The 21,091-nt window shown below is 32.1% G+C and overlaps 2 protein-coding genes across 2 annotated transcripts; one reads left to right on the forward strand and one right to left on the reverse strand.

Annotated features, from left to right (window-relative positions):
* The first annotated feature begins 219 nt into the window (after positions 1–219).
* On the forward strand, positions 220–10,065 carry LOC112027079 (protein ANTI-SILENCING 1). Its single transcript, XM_065761025.1, has 9 exons — positions 220–576; positions 2,371–2,539; positions 3,169–3,348; positions 3,653–4,071; positions 5,786–5,878; positions 6,901–6,955; positions 7,126–7,216; positions 8,077–8,185; positions 9,997–10,065. The coding sequence occupies exons 1-9, from the start codon at positions 220–222 to the stop codon at positions 10,063–10,065; spliced, it is 1,542 nt and encodes a 513-aa protein (XP_065617097.1).
* A 6,396-nt stretch (positions 10,066–16,461) lies between these two features.
* LOC112027109 (uncharacterized) lies at positions 16,462–21,047 on the reverse strand. The gene is made up of 7 exons (XM_024059783.2): positions 20,675–21,047; positions 20,053–20,188; positions 19,225–19,306; positions 18,776–18,951; positions 17,749–17,886; positions 17,521–17,660; positions 16,462–17,047 (listed from the first exon to the last, which is right to left on the reverse strand). The coding sequence occupies exons 1-7, from the start codon at positions 20,790–20,792 to the stop codon at positions 16,788–16,790; spliced, it is 1,050 nt and encodes a 349-aa protein (XP_023915551.2). The 5' UTR covers positions 20,793–21,047; the 3' UTR covers positions 16,462–16,787.
* Between the last annotated feature and the right edge of the window lie 44 nt (positions 21,048–21,091).

The raw sequence follows: 21,091 nt of genomic DNA on the forward strand, positions 1-21,091 counted from the left end.
TTATCTTGCGGTAATCCTTCAAAACTACATTTTAGTCGTTCCCTACCAAAGCTGTAATTGACTTTTTGCTGTCTAAATATAATTTATAGCGGATTATTTCTTTGAGGTTGTTTGTTTTGGTTTTATCTAAATCATAGCAATATAATTACTTTCTTTTGGTTTCAAGGTTTTTAAAGATGGATTGTGCTGAGCATCATTAATATTTGGAGAAAATACAGTATGTCACGTCTTCGAGTGACAAAGGTTGAAGATAACATGAAATTTAAATGGGGTAGGAAGAAGGGAGTTAGCAAGACAGATGAGCGCATTCAATTCTATGAGTCATTTACTTACGAGGATGTGGAATACTTTGTTTACGACTGTGCTTACATTTACTGCAAAGGTGACACTGAGACCTCTATTTGTAAGCTTGTCAAAATGTTTGAGACTCCAACTCATGTAAAGAGAGTGAAGGTTGTGTGGTTTCATCGTCCTATTGAAATACGTGATATTTTGGGAAATCATAATCCACAATGGAATGAGCTATTTTTAGCACCTGGTCAGGGTGTAGGTCGTCGGGATTATATCAATCCTCTGGTAAATCATACTTCTTTCATGTCCTCTAATTTTTTCTTGCTTTGGAACTTTAGTGATGAATTTAGTTGGGCTTTATACAAAAAGAAGGGCTCTTATGGTATTATTATTCATATACTGTAGTAGTGTGATGTTTGTCTGATTTTATATTACTAAGGAAATGTGCTCAAGATTAATAGGATAAGTTAAGACTTATCTTAGTAAAGAGCAGTTCAATACAAGTTTCACCTTATTTACCATTTTCCAAAGTAGATTATGAGTCATACTGTTACAATTTAACCAATTGAAGTTGGTGACCTGGTCACTCACTGCTATTGTATCACATTTTCAACTAAGAATTAAAACTAGGCTACATGGTATATCCTTTTAGGAATGTAATCAAATCAATGTTCATGAGACGTGACAAAAGTTTTACATTGGCAGTCAACCCAACGTAAAAGGATTTGGCAATAAAGTATCATGGGCATAGTTAGCTACTCACTACTATTTAATTAATTTTATATTTATGTTTGTCTTTTACCACAGAGGTTTGTATAGATGTTCTATGCTATCATTCTGCATATTGCAGCACTTCTTTCTTTTAGACTTGGACAAGTTCTGTGAAAGATTAGAAGAAACAATCTTGGAAGCTAGTTGAAGTGATTGATGGTGAGATCTGGGTAGGAGCTACCAATACTCGTAAATATTTAGGACTTTATTAAATAGTGAACAAAAAAAAGCTATATCATTAGGTTAAAAAATCTGTAAACAGGTTTATATATTAACACTCTTGATTACAGCTATAATTTTGCAAGTAACATCAACAGCCAGTCAAATCAGGGAACCAAATTTAAATATTATTAGCATGAGAAAAAGTGGAAAGATAAGTTGAAGTGTTCTTCAACAGTTTTACATCTAGCATTGAATTTGTACCGTTTAATAAGTTTTCCATTCATCTATTAAATATTCAAGAATTCATCTTTATCAGGCATCCGGAAATTTTTCAGTCAAGGTTTCATTCTTAATATTTTATTGTTATATATAATACCCATTACATTTACACTATATAACGTCATATTGACTTCATGAATCATGATTCAGGTCAGAGAATTCTTATACATAGATGTAGTATTCACATTATCTTCTTGACTTTGTTATTCCGGTAAGGGGAATTTGACCAACTCTTTACCTGACAACCGTATGTATTTTCATATCAAAGGTAGCTCTAGGTATAATATAGAAGTTGCCAAGAGCCTTGTATCTCAACTGGTTGTCACTATCGAATTAAAAAAAAAAAAAGTATAATATAGAAAATTTTGAAGTTTAGTGTTGGTGGACCATACATTGTTCAAAGAGAGTCTAACTTTATTTTTGGGGCCAAAATCTTGTAACTCAGAAAAGGTGAGATTTTCAGTATTTCAGAATAGAGTTGCTTGGATTAGTGCCTAATAGGTGGTGAAATAAGGGGAGTTGAAGGGGTCCTGCCATGTAGAATGAAGGGTTCTTTGTTTATGTGGATTTTAGGTGGGACGGGTTGGCTAGGTAGGGGCAGAAAGCCAGAAAGAGGCATAAATAGAGTTACTAACCTTATAGATTATGTTCCATGCTTTTGGTGAAGGTGTGACTTCTAATATTATTACATAAACTCTCTCCTTTCCTGATTTTAAATAATAGAAATGAGTTTGTATCATTTTGATTAACTGTTGGCATCTTTTGTCCTTATTTAATCACTGCATCTCTTATCTCAAAATGCATCTCTTATCTCAAAATTCATTGAACAGAGCTATCTGTCCATTTTCTTTCTCTCCCTTATTTCAGGAAGTTATTGTGGGAAAGTGCAGTGTTGTTTGTACATCGAAGGATGAGAGAAATCCTTATGCATCTAAAACAGAGTTGAAATGGGCTGACTACTTCTTTTACCGTATTGTTGATGTTGAAAAGTGTGTAATATCAGAGAAGTTTAATGATGAAATAGCTGGAATTAAAGGTACAAATATTGATAATGATGCTTTTTATAAGATATAGGATTATGATCAGGCAAATATCTTGATCTTGTTGTTTGAGACTAAGAAATGTTTCATCTTTCTTGTGAGTTATTTTTCCTGTTGATCCCTTGAAATTTTGACCAATTCTTATGGAATTTAAATGGACAACAGTCTTGAGTTGCACAATGAGTCTTGCTGTAGAATGCTTCTGTATATGTTCATCTAAATATATATCTTGTTCCTACACATATTCATTAATAATTAGGAGTGGCTCAATTTCATTTCTTCTAAAATGTGCACTAATAATAATTTTCCTATGATTCAAAACTGGAAGGCAATATGATCCAAATCCCTAATCTACTATCTGGTAAAAAAAAAAAATCCCCCAGAATTTCATTTCTTCTAAAATATGACTTGTTTCCACATTCATTAATAATTAGGAGTGGCTTAATTTCATTTCTTCTAAAATGTGCACTAATAATGATTTTCCTTTGATTTCAAAACTGGAAGGCAATATGATCCAAATCCCTAATGTACTAGAATTTATGTGTTCTAAATTTTCCTTATCTCTTTAATTCTGAATTGACATTAATTTTCATTCATTCTCTTCAAATATTTGTATGCATTGCAGTGGAGTACTTTTTTAACAAGAGGAAAGATCCAAAGCTCATTAGTCCTTCCAATCTTAAAAGGAATATAAAAATGGAAGCTGGGAGATCAATTTTGTCATCAAAGATTGGTTTGGTTGAGAAGGGGGGCAGTGCTGTAAACGCTGACAAGTCTGGCAATGGAGTAAGCCCAGTGCTGCTAGGTGATTCCTCACTGCAATTATTTTGACACTCCCTCTCATGTGTAGACCCAAACTCTGTCCTCAATAAGTAGGGCCCAACATGTGAAAGTTTTCACTTTTAAATGGAAGGTTGGGTGGTGGGGACAGGTTTCGAACTTCGGATCACATACTTTGATCACATGATAAATTAATAGTTGTCCCAAATGCTTAACCTAATAGAAAATGGTGAATTTGATCACTTAATCCTTATTCTATGCCTACTTTGTATGTGTTACATCTGAATTTAACTTATTGGATGAAATAAACTTGTTTATGGTATGAGCAGAATCCAAAAGGGCCATGACTAGTATGGGTGAGAACAGACGTATATCAAATGAGAATTCCACATTAAGGCCAAAGGCTACTATCAACAAAGATGGGACTGAACCTGGTCAAATATCATTCAGACAAGATCAGGATAAAGCTAATGTGAGATCTTCTGATAGTTTATTACCTATGAACGAATCAGATACCAGGCCTAATAAAAAGAGGAAGCTTCTTCTGGATGGCCAGAAAAAGGTACCCAAAAAGGGGGAGGATATTGATGGGAAGGCTGGCAATGCTTCTGATAAAATGGTTCCTGAACTTGCTGGGAATGGGGGTGCCAAAACTCATGCCCAATTCTTGGAGGTTAGTAGAAGGCCAGATGCTATAAGTCTTGAGTGTTTTAAGTTAATGTTGTATTTCTTAAATAGACAAAGGTTGGTAAAGATATATACTTTTCATAATTTAGTTTTCTATTTTTAATTTTTTCAATTTCAATTATTCATAAGAAGATGTAGGGTCATATGTGACTCATTAACATTGAGTAAAAAACTCTAGAGAAATTTGATAACTGTCTGATGTATATAACGGTGTGACTTGGAATCTTATGTTTTGGTGTTGGATGTTCTCCAAATCCACAATATGGAAGTTGTTTGCAAACAAGAGCACATTCAATTGAGTTTTGTATTCTGAGTTTAAGTACTATTCTAATTTCTATTCTTTTCTTGCTTGCAGGATAGAAGCACTTGGTTCAAGAAACTAGTGAGTTTCCATATTTCTATTTTACCATGAAATTGCTAGTTTACAGTGTGTTTGCTTACATGAATCAATATTGCATTGAGAAAAAAAAAAAAAAAAAAAAAAAAAAAAAAATTTTTTTTTTTTCTGGGAAGCTGCTTTAAACTTCTAATGCGGATAAAAGAGTGAAGATTCTGGTACTTGATTTAAGATCAAATATTCTATTTGATGACTTCAACCTATATTCAACCTTTACAATAAGTTGTCAGTCAGGGGAATCTGGATATTCCATAGGAATAGAATAATTCTCCTGTATTTTGAAATGAGACTTTTCTTTTTTTGCAGCTTCCTTCTTTGGTTTAAATGGTTTTATTTTTTCTGGTAGCCATCCATCTCAATAATGCGTGAAACATCCTTAATCTTTCCTTGTTTTTGTAGCATGAGAATGTTGCAAAGATGGTTTCTCAATCAGCCTTCTGTCATTGGTCTTAGGAGACCACCTTCTATATTGCAAAGAGCGACAATCACATACCTATTCCAATATATTACTTGGTTCCCTCTTCCCTACATTGCACCTTTTAAATATATCCTTGCTTTCAGGTAATTCATTTAGACAACTTTTAACTCAAGAAAATGCTTGACAGAGTTTGTTGTTGGAATGTTGTGAGATGTTGGGCCAATAAACTACCAAGCAAATATCACAAACCAATAAGAAAATAAATCGACCACACAAGAACACTAAAATTTATGTGTAAAAACCTTTCAAAAAAAAAACTTTTACTTTTGTTGCTTTCACAGGCAGGAATTTTTTTTCTTTTCTCCTTGATAGCTCTCACGCAGTGACTGTCACACTTATTTCTTTTCACTGATTGGCTGGTCGACTCTTGAACCTAGACTGTCTGCTAAATTCCCACATATGCACTAGTTTATATAAAAAAACCCATGCAGCCTACAGTTTCTTCTCCAAGTCAGAAATGTATTTTCTTCTCTGAGTTAGTAATATACTGCCTTACTTTTCCTTCTTCGGAAACAAATTTTCCTGTTTTAACTAAAACAAGAAACCTGATTGGCGGACAAGCTTATTAAACTAAACTTCTTGTGGGTGGGACCTGGGTGCTGGGTCCAAAATGATATCCTGTGTACATACATAAAGGACCTTGCTCCATTCTTGGGTGTCTGTAGATCTATGTCCTCCATGCGCAGTAACAGGATCTCTAATATATTTCCTGTACTCCCCATCTTGCTATGGGGAGTAGATAAACTAGTTATTAGTTCATTAGAAGAGCTTATCATCATTTCATTCATAGATACCTTAGGAATGATCTACAAATTGAAGAAAAATGAAAATATAGTTTGCGATATGCAAAAATGATACTATCATATCTTAACCATATTTCTTTCTTTTTGACTTTCTCAGCCTTGGGATCAAAGACTGCAGACAGCTGAAGAAATGGGCACCTTGGTCCTACTGGATAATCTAGATCCATCATATACATCACTAGAAGTAGAGGTACATCTAATAGTTCTCCAGGTTCATAACTCTTGCTTTCTTCTCCCCTAAAAAAGGGGGGAAAAGACAAAACCTTGCTGTATGATTTTGCAAAATTAATTATCTGCATATGAGCTGCACATTGCCCTAATATTTCACATGTTTTCCTTGATCTTAGAGAAGAATTGGTCCATGCTTGGAAAAGAGATTCCCGAATATGTCAAAAATTAGGATTTTTATAGGAGTTAATGATATGGGACTTGATTACAAAGAAGCAAACTTGTCCAACTCCAACCTTATATATTTTTATTATTACATTCAAATGCAAATTGTCACATTTTTATACAGAATACCAGACAAGCTATGTGAGGAATCTATTCAAATTTAAACCTAACATTATAATATGTCCTTGAAGAAATATCATACCTAACTGTATTTCAAAGATAATATTGCTTTAAACCAATCCTTAAAATCGAATGATAGATGCACATGTGGTAATCTAGTACATCTCATCCTTTACATTACAGGATGTACTTTAATAGGAAAGAAAAGCTTACAGACCTATTCCTCACTAATAGAACATTATTTCTAGCACTGTTACCTATATAAATAATTAAAGGGTACAGGTATAGTTCTTTTAATTTTTATACCTTAGGTTCCTCAATTAAATTTGTTAGAATAGTGGTTAAATGATTAAATTCATTATTTCCTAGAACTTGAAGGTTTTGGGATAATTGGTAATTTGTCATTAATATTAGAGCAGATGGTCTTGAGATTGAACCGTATCTCCACTCTACATTCATTTGAAATGAGTCACAAGATAACAACTTTATGAGAATACCACCCAATGATAACGGCTTTGTGAGTAGGTCACCCAATTGACCATCTGATCGAACAAAGGGAGTGACAATTTATTTCTTCTTGAATAAATCCTGAATAAAGTGATAGTTACTCTCGATATGTTTGCTACATTCATGGAATCTATGCAGTCTAGTCTATAGCATCCTATTTGATCCTTATCATTTTTTACCTTTCCTCCTTAGGATTTAGTCTGGCATGCATTTAATAGGAGGGTTGAGGCAAAGATGATACAACAGGGTACTTTTTCACACCCACATTATGGTATGGCAGCTTGTTCTGGCTTTATCCTTCGCATTCACCAAATAGTCTGCAGATTTTATTTAGTGTTGGATCTTTGATTGGCGTGTGGTGAAAAGTCAAACTCATAAACTCCAATGCTTATTGTTTCAACTTTCATGTGCTCACAGGCAAGGCTTTGGTTATATTCAAATCAAAGGATGCAGCTGAGGCTGCAATATCTAAGTTGCAGAGCGAATGTCTGATTCTAGAAGATGGAAGGTACTTATACCATCAATATCTCTATTTTCTATGTTTGTGCATTGTACTAATTATTCTAGTTTTGATGCATTTAGAATTTTCTTTTGGAGACTTCAGAGTTTCTGGTCCTTTATAGAAAAGTGTACAACTACATTTTGAAACTTAAGATGGTATTTAGCATACTAATAAGAGTAGTTATATCATGAATATTGTAAATTGGAGATTCACAAGGGAATCAAAATCACTTTAGATTTTAATATGTACTTGGCACATGACAGACCAAAAAAATGGAACAATAAAATTGAAGAATGGAAAAATAAAGGATAGATGACCTAGGAGTGATGACCTAAGGTTCGTTGGAGTCAGTACCATACCATCAAGAGTATTCTAAGTTAAATTTTATTCATTATAAAAAATAATGTCTCCAGAGGAGTACAATACTATGCTCATATAGACTACTGAGTCCTAATTATGACTGACATAGTAAACCCTAATTCCAATTGATTTATGAAACCCAATTCTAATGACTTGAGAAATTCTTAATTATTGGATTACAAAAATAACCTTTACTAGTAAAGTAAAATGCTAATCACTTAATATATAACGATTGCTGTGCTTTCCATGGTTCTCAAAATACCATTTATGATCCATCACCATGAAGTCTCTTCTCCCTAGACAAGAAAGTCAGGAAGTTCTAGTATTTCAAAGAACTAAAACTTAAACTTATCTGTTGGAGTACTTGAACTATATTAACTCAAAAGGATTCTTATACCAATACAAAGGAACATGAATAACTTGATATGGATGAAGAATATTATGAAACTCTATGCAAGATCAATTTTACATGTATCTGATATTCTTGTTGCTTTGTTTGACCCCAGGCCTGTTGTTGGTTGCAAAGGAACTCTAACACAGCAGGGAGAACCAGTCAAATTTTTTGGCCATCTGGTTCTTGATGTAAACAAGCGTCGAAGGCAACGTGATGAGAAGGTGACTTAATCCTGCCGACTAATTTCTTTTGATTTTGTGTTTCTTTTTCTCTTTGATTCAAACATTATATGTGTGTGTGGGAGTTTAGTGCACTAGGTACATGATTTTTATGTGTGGATTTTTATGTGTGGATTTTTTTTTTCTTTTCCAAAGAGAAATGCAGTATCAACATCACACTCTGCGCAGCCAAATACAATTGAGTATGATTTTGCCATGGAGTGGCGTTGCCTACAGGAATGGACAGATATTTGCTGGAGGTTATTATTTGAGGTGCTTTATTGTCATAAACTCTTTTTACTGTGTTTTGCTAGTTCATGTCTTAGAGCACGTGTGTCACTGGTGGATCATTGTGTGTTGATAATTTATGTTTCATAGTGGTAATTTATAAATAGAATATAAGGGAAAAATTAAAAATTAAAAAAAAAAAATCCTGAACTTCTAATTTGAATTAGAAGTGCCTGAACTCTGATAAATATCCAAATTGATCATTTGGTTTGAATTAATCTCCCTCATTGAGAAAAAAGCACAAGAAATAAAAAAAGAAATCTTTAATTAAATTATAATTTAAACAGCTTTTTTTATTAAAATAAAGTCTAGTATGATTTTTTTTTTTTAAAGGGAAACATAGAGAGACAAAAATTTAGACAGAATGATCAATTTAATTATTTCTCAAATTAGAAGCTTAGGGGTCAATTTGATTTTGACCAAAAGTTAAGGGGTGTTTTGCATTTTACCCATAATACTCCCAATAAAGTTAATTTTTTTATTCAACAAGGGCTTGTTGCTTCTTGACTATTTTCAAATTCTTAAATTCTTATTTAGGAAAAAAAATTAAATTATTTTAATGGGTAATTTATATTAAACTGTTTTTCATTTGATACGATAAGTTACTATGACAATTCTTTTCCTTCTTTTTAAATAACAAGAATATTCTTATCTTGAAGTTTTACTCTTTTTAAGGCATTGAGGATTCACTGCTTGTGTCAAGGAATTTTGACATACTAACGGTATGGATATAGATATATATGGAAGTCGAAAAGGATGACCTGCTTCAGTTCACACATATTTTTACTAATTAAGAAAGTTGAGGAATTTTATAGGCCATGCCTTTATACTGAAGGATCTATTCTCATGCATGTATAACAGTATTAAAGTCGTTACTCTTAAAATGTGAGAAGATTTAGAAAAATCTATTTCAATATAATTTTCAACTATATTATCATGCTATATATGGTACAGTTACAAAATTTGGGTACAAACTTGATTGTAGCCTAAAGCTACATCTCTATTCAATATTTTTTTATTGAGTGTGAATTTTGACAAATCCATTATTGGATTACGTTTTATCTTATATCCTACATGCTTACAAAATTTTCATAAGATAAAAAAATCAATAGCTACATCATTAATCAAATACTTAAAATTTTAAGTTTTTGTAGTTTAAAATTTATGCATAAAAAATAAGTTTACGGATTGAATAGTAAATAATATCGGATTGGCATGAAATTTGACATATATATTAAAAACATAAAGAATATGCAATTAAACGGTTTGATTTTCAAACATTTATGTTAATCTAGAAGAAATGTACTTGAGAAATGCTGTTGCATTGCAAAGGTAGATTGCACATTTCATCTATTTTTACAGTAAAATGCAATGGAACAAACCTTGGGGATGCAAGTCCCAATTTGAAAAGTCTTACAATATATTGCAGATAATCATATTTTTTTTAGGTAACTTATCTTTTTCTTTTTTATTTTCCCCCAGTGTGTTGTCCCCAGATTTTAAAATTTTCCCTTCTGTTTATGTAGGCTCAAGCGAAGGAGATGCAAGAGCTTAGGAGCCAGCTGAAATCAACTGAAATCAATGAACTTACATGAACAGAATCATTTTTTTGAGGAAATTTTTGTATTTGTAAATTGTGAGAGCCACAAATGGATAAATGCTCTAATATATTTTGGACAGCATACAGACACAGGATCCCCTCACACATGCATAGGATAAAATGAATTGGAGATTCTATTTTTGGTGTAAATTTACTCTTTCATATCATCAGGTCTTATTAAATCTTTGGTTATAAAGAAATGAAAGTATTGAATTATAGAATGATACCAAGTTCGCATTTTCTTATTTTGTTCTCATCCTTGAATTTTCTTGATGAAAGCCTTCTTATTGTGTGATTATAAGTGGGCTGGAATATGCAATGATAACTTAAAGCCATAGTAGATTGTACCTAATTTTCAAAACTTTTATCTCAAAAAAAGAGGTGAAATTTTCACTCAATTTTTTGGTGGCATTCGACAAAATTTAACTAGTACTCACGTGCCATTTGTTTTTTTTCTGAGATACCCATGTGCCATTTGGATATTCAGTAGCAACTCCCCTTAAATTTACTAGAATTGTAGCCTTGTAAATTACTAGCAATATATATTTTACTCCCAAAATTGAGATTTTTACATTATTGGAGTAGCTATTTTTTTATTCAGAAAAAAGAAAAAGAAAAAAAAAGAAAACCAGAAAATAATAAATAAAAAATCAAACTACAGATTTTAGAGTGAGAAATAGAAATTACAAAGCGGCGTTCTAGTATAATCAAAGAAAAAGTACAACGCTTGGTTTCGAATAACATTCTAAACAAGTGTAAAATTACGTTGAATAATTATTCAGAAAAAAGAAAAAGAAAAAAAAGAAAACCAGAAAATAATAAATAAAAAATCAAATTACAGATTTTAGAGTGAGAAATAGAAATTACAAAGCGGCGTTCTAGTATGATCAAAGAAAAAGTACAACGCTTGGTTTCGAATAACATTCTAAACAAGTGTAAAATTACGTTGAATAATTTACTAGTCTATAATCATTGATCTAAGTTTAGAGACTAGGTTACATAAGGGGAAAGAATTAGGGCTTCTTTGGTTAGCTGGAAAAAACACATTTTTTTTGTTGTTTTCATTTTCAGTTTTTAGTGGGTCTCTTCATTAAAAAATTGGTTCGGTTATAATATTTGTATTCAATTTTCATTTTTAGTATCTTAAAAGTTAGATTTGAATACAAAAAATGAATACAACTTTTCAGCGTTTTCTATGAATATGAATACAGTGGCATATATTATGAAAACACAATGTTACTTTTTTTTTTTTTATATTTTTAGTGATGTTATGTGTATGAGTGAGAAAAGTTACTTTTTTATAAAATAGAAAATAATGACCAAATCTGAGTATAATGTATTCTATACCAAAATTATGTATTCAAAACAACTTACCAAATTAGGATTTGAATATAGAATAAAGAAAATCAAAAGTGGATACACAACTTTTTAAAACCAAACAAACCCTTAGCACCCATTTTGCCCCCACTTAAGTCCATCTTCTAGAAATTAATATTCATTTTTATGTCATGTCATAAAAAATATAGAAAATATGAATTCAAAACATCATCTATGTGATCATAGGCTCATAGCATTACTTGGAATCCTCCTCGCTCCAACCTATTTGCCAATACTTTGAGGTGGCATTAGTTTGCAAAAGAGTATACGAGTTGTTAAGCCTTCATTTTGAGCTTCGTTGCTCATGCTTTCTATGTTTCCATGCTCCTAGTTGTTAAGCCTTCGATTTCATGATTGACTTCATCTCTAAGAGTATACGAGTTTGTTTTGCCTCAACAAATAGGACTTTTATTGATGGTAATTACGTTAAGTACTCTATGTCAATTATGAAGATGAGCACCATGTAACAACTAAATTCGAGAGAAAACTCAAAACTGTGCTAGGATAAAATTAATGAAATAGTCATTTAATTTATGGAATGCTAAAATTCAAAACTGTCAATACCATTAATATACATAAAAAAGTAAGGGGAAAAAGCATTGTCCTCCCCTATATATTTGGGTAGTTCACAATTCCCACATTTATTTTTTAAACCAACTAATTTCATCTTCTATATTTGAGAAATAAATTTTTTGAAGAAATTATTAACTACACACCATAAGAGAAAAAATTGAAGATTGGACTATTGTTTTCTTAGATTGTATTTGTAATTTCATTGGATTCAACTAAAAAAAGTAACGGATTGGAGGTATTTGCTCATTTTCCAAACATAGAGGAGGAAATTGATTGGTTTCAAAGATAAGGAGGAAAGTTGTAAACTACCCAAAACATAAAGTGAAAAATTGCTTTTTCCCCTAAAAGTAAATATAACAACTAAAGATCTAATTAAGAAAACTACAGCTAGAAATCAACATCTTTGCATTAACACCTAATACAAAACCCAAAACTAGTGAATTAGAAGCGACAAAACAAAGAAGAATCAGTCTAGGATATGTATCTTTTTGCTTTAGGACTAGACTGTTACTGGTAACACATGGAAGTCCACCCTCAATTGCCCAAAAGACTAGTCACTAACTAAACATCATTTGTTAATTGCTAATTTGAATTTTAGCATATATAGCAATCAGTACACCCCTCTCCTTTATAAGCCACATTTCTTCCAATAGGCGGTTTATAATCACCAACCAGATAAGATTGATAAGTAGTTCAAAAATAAGGACCTGCATGTATCACGTATTTCAAAAGGCGAAAACATGCACGTTTTACACAAAAATTGATATAAGGTTCACAATAACCAAAACTGAAATGGAACTGACCAAACAGGAAAACAACATATACTGTACATGGAAACCACATGTAGCTTCCAATGGAAATGATATATTTTTTATTCAACAAGGGCTTGTTGCTTCTTGACTATTTTCAAATTCTTAAATTCTTATTTAGGAAAAAAAATTAAATTATTTTAATGGGTAATTTATATTAAACTGTTTTTCATTTGATACGATAAGTTACTATGACAATTCTTTTCCTTCTTTTTAAATAACAAGAATATTCTTATCTTGAAGTTTTACTCTTTTTAAGGCATTGAGGATTCACTGCTTGTGTCAAGGAATTTTGACATACTAACGGTATGGATATAGATATATATGGAAGTCGAAAAGGATGACCTGCTTCAGTTCACACACATTTTTACTAATTAAGAAAGTTAAGGAATTTTATAGGCCATGCCTTTATACTGAAGGATCTATTCTCATGCATGTATAACACTATTAAAGTCGTTACTCTTAAAATGTGAGAAGATTTAGAAAAATCTATTTCAATATAATTTTCAACTATATTATCATGCTATATGGTACAGTTAGTGGTTTAGGAAACATCATCTTGTCCTACTCAGGTTTAATCTATTACGTTCTTTCTGTTAGGACAAAATTTGGGTACAAACTTGATTGTAGCCTAAAGCTACATCTCTATTCAATATTTTTTTATTGGGTGTGAATTTTGACAAATCCATTATTGGATTACGTTTTATCTTATATCCTACATGCTTACAAAATTTTCATAAGATAAAAAAATCAATAGCTACATCATTAATCAAATACTTAAAATTTCAAGTTTTTATAGTTTAAAATTTATGCATAAAAAATAAGTTTACGGATTAAATAGTAAATAATATCGGATTGGCATGAAATTTGACATATATATTAAAAACATAAAGAATATGCAATTAAACGGTTTGATTTTCAAACATTTATGTTAATCTAGAAGAAATGTACTTGAGAAATGCTGTTGCATTGCAAAGGTAGATTGCACATTTCATCTATTTTTACAGTAAAATGCAATGGAACAAACCTTGGGGATGCAAGTCCCAATTTGAAAAGTCTTACAATATATTGCAGATAATCATATTTTTTTTAGGTAACTTATCTTTTTCTTTTTTATTTTCCCCCAGTGTGTTGTCCCCAGATTTTAAAATTTTCCCTTCTGTTTATGTAGGCTCAAGCGAAGGAGATGCAAGAGCTTAGGAGCCAGCTGAAATCAACTGAAATCAATGAACTTACATGAACAGAATCATTTTTTTGAGGAAATTTTTGTATTTGTAAATTGTGAGAGCCACAAATGGATAAATGCTCTAATATATTTTGGACAGCATACAGACACAGGATCCCCTCACACATGCATAGGATAAAATGAATTGGAGATTCTATTTTTGGTGTAAATTTACTCTTTCATATCATCAGGTCTTATTAAATCTTTGGTTATAAAGAAATGAAAGTATTGAATTATAGAATGATACCACGTTCGCATTTTCTTATTTTGTTCTCATCCTTGAATTTTCTTGATGAAAGCGTTCTTATTGTGTGATTATAAGTGGGCTGGAATGTGCAATGATAACTTAAAGCCATAGTAGATTGTACCTAATTTTCAAAACTTTTATCTCAAAAAAAGAGGTGAAATTTTCACTCAATTTTTTGGGTGGCATTCGACAAAATTTAACTAGTAATCACGTGCCATTTGTTTTTTACTGAGATACCCATGTGCCATTTGGAAATTCAGTAGCAACTCCCCTTAAATTTACTAGAATTGTAGCCTTGTAAATTACTAGCAATATATATTTTACCCCCAAAATTGAGATTTTTACATTATAGGAGTCGCTATTTTTTTATTCAGAAAAAAAAACCCAGAAAATAATAAATAAAAAATCAAATTACAGATTTTAGAGTGAGAAATAGAAATTACAAAGCGGCGTTCTAGTATAATCAAAGAAAAAGTACAACGCTTGGTTTCAAATAACATTCTAAACAAGTGTAAAATTACGTTGAATAATTTACTAGTCTATAATCATTGATCTAAGTTTAGAGACTAGGTTACAAAAGGGGAAAGAATTAGGGCTTCTTTGGCTAGCTGGAAAAACCACATTTTTTTGTTATTTTCATTTTCAGTTTTTAGTGGGTCTCACCGTTAAAAAACTGGTTTGGTTATAATATTTGTATTCAGTTTTCATTTTTAGTATTTTAAAAGTTAGATTTGAATACAAAAAATGAATACAACTTTTAAGCGTTTTCTATGAATATGAATACAGTGACATATTCGTAATTATTATGAAAACACAATGTTACTTTTTTTTAGTTATGTTATGTGTATGAGTGAGAAAAGTTATTTTTTTATAAAATAGAAAATAATGACCAAATTTGGGTATGATGTATTCTATACCCAAATTATGTATTCAAAGCAACTTACCAAATTAAGATTTGAATATAGAATAAAGAAAATCAAAAGTGGATACACAACTTTTTAAAACCAAACAAACCCTTAGCACCCATTTTGCCCCCACTTAAGTCCATCTTCTAGAAATTAATATTCATTTTTATGTCATGTCATAAAAAATATAGAAAATATGAATTCAAAACATCATCTATGTGATCATAGGCTCATAGCATTACTTGGAATCCTCCTCGCTCCAACCTATTTGCCAATACTTTGAGGTGGCATTAGTTTGCAAAAGAGTATACGAGTTGTTAAGCCTTCATTTTGAGCTTCGTTGCTCATGCTTTCTATGTTTCCATGCTCCTAGTTGTTAAGCCTTCGATTTCATGATCGACTTCATCTCTAAAAGTATACGAGTTTGTTTTGCCTCAACAAATAGGACTTTTTATTGATGGTAATTACGTTAAGTACTCTATGTCAATTATGAAGATGAGCACCATGTAACAACTAAATTCGAGAGAAAACTGAAACTGTGCTAGGATAAAATTAATGAAATAGTCATTTAATTTATGGAATGCTAAAATTCAAAACTGTCAATACCATTAATATACATAAAAAAGTAAGGGGAAAAAGCATTGTCCTCCCCTTTATATTTGGGTAGTTCACAATTCCCACATTTATTTTTTAAACCAACTAATTTCATCTTCTATATTTGAGAAATAAATTTTTTGAAGAAATTATTAACTACACACCATAAGAGAAAAAATTGAAGATTGGACTATTGTTTTCTTAGATTGTATTTGTAATTTCATTGGATTCAACTAAAAAAAGTAACGGATTGGAGGTATTTGCTCATTTTCCATACATAGAGGAGGAAATTGATTGGTTTCAAAGATAAGGAGGAAAGTTGTAAACTACCCAAAACATAGAGTGAAAAATTGCTTTTTCCCCTAAAAGTAAATATAACAACTAAAGATTTAATTAAGAAAACTACAGCTAGAAATCAACATCTTTGCATTAACACCTAATACAAAACCCAAAACTAGTGAATTAGAAGCGACAAAACAAAGAAGAATCAGTCTAGGATATGTATCTTTTTGCTTTAGGACTATACAGTTACTGGTAACACATGGAAGTCCACCGTCAATTGCCCAAAAGACTAGTCACTAACTTAACATCATTTGTTAATTGCTAATTTGAATTTTAGCATATATAGCAATCAGTACACCCCTCTCCTTTATAAGCCACATTTCTTCCAATAGGCGGTTTATAATCACCAACCAGATAAGATTGATAAGTAGTTCAAAAATAAGGACCTGCATGTATCACGTATTTCAAAAGGCGAAAACATGCACGTTTTACACAAAAATTGATATAAGGTTCACAATAACCAAAACTGAAATGGAACTGACCAAACAGGAAAACAACATATACTGTACATGGAAACCACATGTAGCTTACAATGGAAATGAGATGCAGTGTGCATTGATCAACAACCAAAAACTGAAATGCATATAGAATCATGGCAAAATGCTGTAACACACGGTAAATGCTCCAGACAATCTTGAGGCTAAGTCAAATATCAATCGCCTTCTCCTCTTCATTCTTCCCTTTGTCGTTAATATGAAAGCCTTCAATTTTACTAGTAACCTCATCATCCCCAACCTTCACTTTCCCAGCTGGGCCATTCCCAGGAAGTGTGTCATTCTCATCATGATTTGCAGGGCCTGTTTGCCATATTCTAATGGTTCCATCTTCAGATCCAGAAGCATAAGATTCCCCTCCAGGTGAGAAGCGAACACAATGGACAGGACCATGATGACCCTTGTTGCATCCTACAACCACAACGCAAATCCTAAATTAGTGAAAAGGCTCATTATAAATGGAGACCATTACTTTGAACACAGGAAAATTAACAAATATCACTACCCTTAAATTGACAACAGCCCCGGCTATTTGGTGGAAATAAAAATTATTACTTACAAATCTGAATTATCTGTTTTTCACAGCCAACAAAATATGTGTGGTTATTGAAAAATTGTTCTGCAAGAGCATGATACTTTCTTTAAAAAGAAAAAGAAAAAAGAAGCATATTAGGCACTTTCACGCAGTATCCAAACACCCTCAACAATTAGATATGCATGTTCCCAGATGGATGCAGCAGAAATTAGGAATAGAAAGCATACATCAGAAGCAAAATGAAACTGACAACTTGAAAAGGTTTGGACAAGGCATGATGTATAGCCCTCTTAGTAATAACACAAAGACGATAGACAATAGAACTTGAATAAAGGTATTTATAACCTACCAATCTCCTCTCCTGTATGAAAATCAAACATATGAATCCACATGTCTTCTCCTCCAGCAATGAATTTGTTGCTAAGCTTTGGTTCCAATGAAGCTGATTCCACATTGAATGGCATGTTGTAGCTCTTAACTAATCCAAAACTGATGGATTAACAAGCAAATAAGTTATCAGGCAAGCATGCACAATCACAAACATTACAAAAATTCAAATACCCAATTTAAAACTTACTGATTTGCATCCCAAAACCTAACAGTCGACCCATCAGCGGTAGTTATATAGCGGCCATCCCGACTCACTTCAACGCTAGTAACAGGTGACTTGGTCTCAAGTAATTGAACTATTTTGTCACTTCTTACATCCCATAACCTGTAGAGCCACATAAAGATGATAATGTCAGTGATACAAAAATTAAAACACAGATCCAACTCAAACAGAAGAAGAGAGTATAATCTCAAACTAATGTTATCTCTGCAAGATTAGATGTTGCAAATGAACTGCAATTGCAATCAAATTAGTCTACAATTGAAAGAGCATGTGGTGGTTGTCTTCTACCATTATTACATGGGTAAGGGTTCGAGACAAATAAAGATCAAGGCAGCAGATGAGGATAAATTCCATTAGCTGGAACCAAGCATGACAACATACAGGTTCTACAATTTAGAACTAAAGGTCTCATTGTGCCTACATAAAGAATTATTTATAAAAGTATAGCTGAGGTTTCCACACCCAACTGAAAGAACCATGGCTGGGAGTCTTGCTGGAGTTCCACAGCCAACTCAAATTCAAAGAGAAAATTGCTTAAACTGCTCCTCCCTTATATTTCAGTTAAGCATTGTTTGATGGCCTTCTCTAAGATGCACACATACATTGGTGGCTTCCTTTGTATCATAGACACAGTCAAATATGTGTCAAGGAGGTTTGTGGATTTTATGAAAACTTTCAAATGAAGTCTATTTGACATACACTCTTCAATTATCCAAGCTTTACATCTAAATGAGTATATAATCTAAAGAATTCCATTAAATAATCAAGAACTGGCTTACATTTTAAACATTATATGTCATCTCACTTATTTGTCTTGATTTACAAAGCACCAATTTCAGAACTTAAAATTTTTTCTGATATGTGACATGTATTAGATCCATTTCTTTACATATAAGCATCTCTTAACTTCATGCTAAGCAATCTAGGAAATAAAGAACAGACACAAATTTAAATGTGTTAACATTGATCAATCATTAACAACTGGGCATACCGGACACCGCCACTATCGGTACAAGAACTTAATATTGTCTGGTCACTATGAAGCCATGCAACAGTTCTAACTGAACCAGGAGAATCATCAACTTCTCTTGGAGGTGAATCAGGACGATTCAAATCAAAAATTCGGAGTGTCTTCTCAAATCCACCAGTGAGTAGAAGGTGTGTATCCTGTACAAAAGCAACTCAGTTGAATTCTAGTTCAGACTAAACATTAAGGGGGAAGGCACAGTTGCTCCTATTAGTTGTATAATTATCCTTATCAATTCTCATAGCCTGCCTTATATTGAATTGACCTTTCAAAATCCATCTTTATAGTCATTTAAGAAGTTGTGCAAAATGTCCCCCTCTGAAAATCATAAAGAAGCAAAAAGGAATACTCTCCAGAGATCAAATACAAATAGAGATACTCTATACAGGGGAAAAAGCAAAATTTAAGTCTACCTCTGAAAATGCACATGCCCGAACAATGTGCTTGTGTTCAAAAGAATGCAATACATCCCCAGTCAATGCATCCCATAATTTCCTGCATGTATAATATAAGCATAAGGAATCTCCATATTGCTACAAATGCTATCATATTATCAATTGCTGCTGCAAGGAAGCAAGATAAAAAGCAAGAGACAAAGAAGAGAGGGGGTTGAAGGGGTATGATAATGATCTTAATTGTAAAAGCATCTTGATGTCTCCTAATACAGAAATTAAATCTACCTAGGGTTGCCATTAATATAAGCACATTTGTGAAACAACAATGTTCATAGGCAAACAATAGACTTCAAAAATGAGGTTTCCGTCCACATAAATAATTCGGAGGTATGATGTTGCCAGAATGTATGTCATAATTGTTATACTGTATATCTATATGTGCTTTATATATTGTCTATTATACTGTACCATGCATGACAAGTCAAATACTTTAATTTAAATTAAAAGAATTACATCGTCTAGGGAAAAAATTAATTAAAAAAAAAAAATACATTTTTTCATGTACATATTGCAATGCGTCTTTCAGCACAATGAATATCACATACTGATATGTAGCACTATCATTCGGAATGATATTGAGTAACACTTAAGTTATATATCAAGTACCACATAACATCAATAACTATTCTGTGCTACCTAAATTTACACAAACTTTTCAAATAGAATCTATTGCTAACATAGTTTTGGTTATATATATATATATATATATGAACTACCAAAATTGAGCAGGCGTGTCGCTAATGAAAAGGATAACATATTTCAATATAAATAAGCACAATTACATACGCTGTAAAATCTGCAGAGCCAGATGCAGCTCGTAGACCATTAGTATCCAGGCAGCAGCTCCACACTGCACCTTTATGTCCTTCAAAGGTCCCAATCCAATCCCCAGTCTCCCCATTTCTCAACATTGGACTACCATCTAAATTTCAAAATCAGCACCAATTTTCAGTTGAAGAATCATGAGCTCTATAACTAACCAAAATTAAGTAAACTACTAGCCAGTCATGAAAGTTTACAGTCATAAACCAACACAATAGGAAGTAATTAATTATACAAATACAATTAAATATAAAGCAAACCCATTTTCATAACAATGTGTTACAATTTAAAGTCACAATTCAAAACCACACAAAAGAGACAACCCAATTCAAAAAAATGTGCCACAAAACAAAACCAAGTTCACCACAAATCAAATTAAGAAAATGTTAACAGTCCTAATCCATCAAAAAAGCCAGTGATTACTAAAAGAACAACCTTTTCGAAGAAAACCCATTTCAGATCAATGGGTTTCAATCCAAATTTGCAGTTACACACAGAAAAACAGAAAGTCAAAGAAAACCCAGATGAGAAAAATTGTTTGAATCCAAAAATCACAGCCAGAGATTGCAAAATGAGACTTAAAAACCTTTGCTGGCACTGATGAGAAAGAACCCATCCGGAGTGATCGGACTGTAGAACAAGTCGACGACAGGTCGTGAATGGCCATGGCACACAAGCGGTACCGCCACCTTCTTCTTCTCCATCTCTTTTAGTGTCTCAGAAACAAAGTTCAACAATCCCGGAAACGTTACAGAATATTTTAACCCACAAAAGAAAATAGAAAAAACACAATCTTCTTGCTAATAAAAACAATGGGTTCCAATTCAAGAACTCTAAAGGAAACGAGAATCACAAATTCACAGCTTAGCTACACAAAAATTTGTCGAAAGCTGTATTGAAATTTGAAGAAAAGGGTTTTCTTTATTTTCTTTTATTTATTTTTTTATTAAATTTTTTGGGTTTTTAAAAAAAAAAAAAAAAAAAATCAAAGTGATAGTGAGGA

The sequence above is a fragment of the Quercus suber genome, unplaced genomic scaffold (genome assembly GCF_002906115.3).
Source record: "Quercus suber isolate HL8 unplaced genomic scaffold, Cork oak 2.0 scaffold_392, whole genome shotgun sequence".
Taxonomy (NCBI): Eukaryota; Viridiplantae; Streptophyta; class Magnoliopsida; order Fagales; family Fagaceae; genus Quercus; species Quercus suber.

Coding starts and splice junctions, on each gene's coding strand:
- LOC112027079 (XM_065761025.1), top strand. CDS start 220: ATGTCACGTCTTCGAGTGACAAAGGTTGAAGATAACATGAAATTTAAA. Junction 577..2,370: donor GGGATTATATCAATCCTCTG/GTAAATCATACT, acceptor CCCTTATTTCAG/GAAGTTATTGTGGGAAAGTG. Junction 4,072..5,785: donor TCTTAAATAGACAAAGGTTG/GTAAAGATATAT, acceptor TGACTTTCTCAG/CCTTGGGATCAAAGACTGCA.
- LOC112027109 (XM_024059783.2), bottom strand. CDS start 20,792: ATGGAGAAGAAGAAGGTGGCGGTACCGCTTGTGTGCCATGGCCATTCA. Junction 20,189..20,674: donor TCTCATCAGTGCCAGCAAAG/GTTTTTAAGTCT, acceptor TTTGAAATTTAG/ATGGTAGTCCAATGTTGAGA. Junction 17,661..17,748: donor AGGTTTTGGGATGCAAATCA/GTAAGTTTTAAA, acceptor TTAATCCATCAG/TTTTGGATTAGTTAAGAGCT.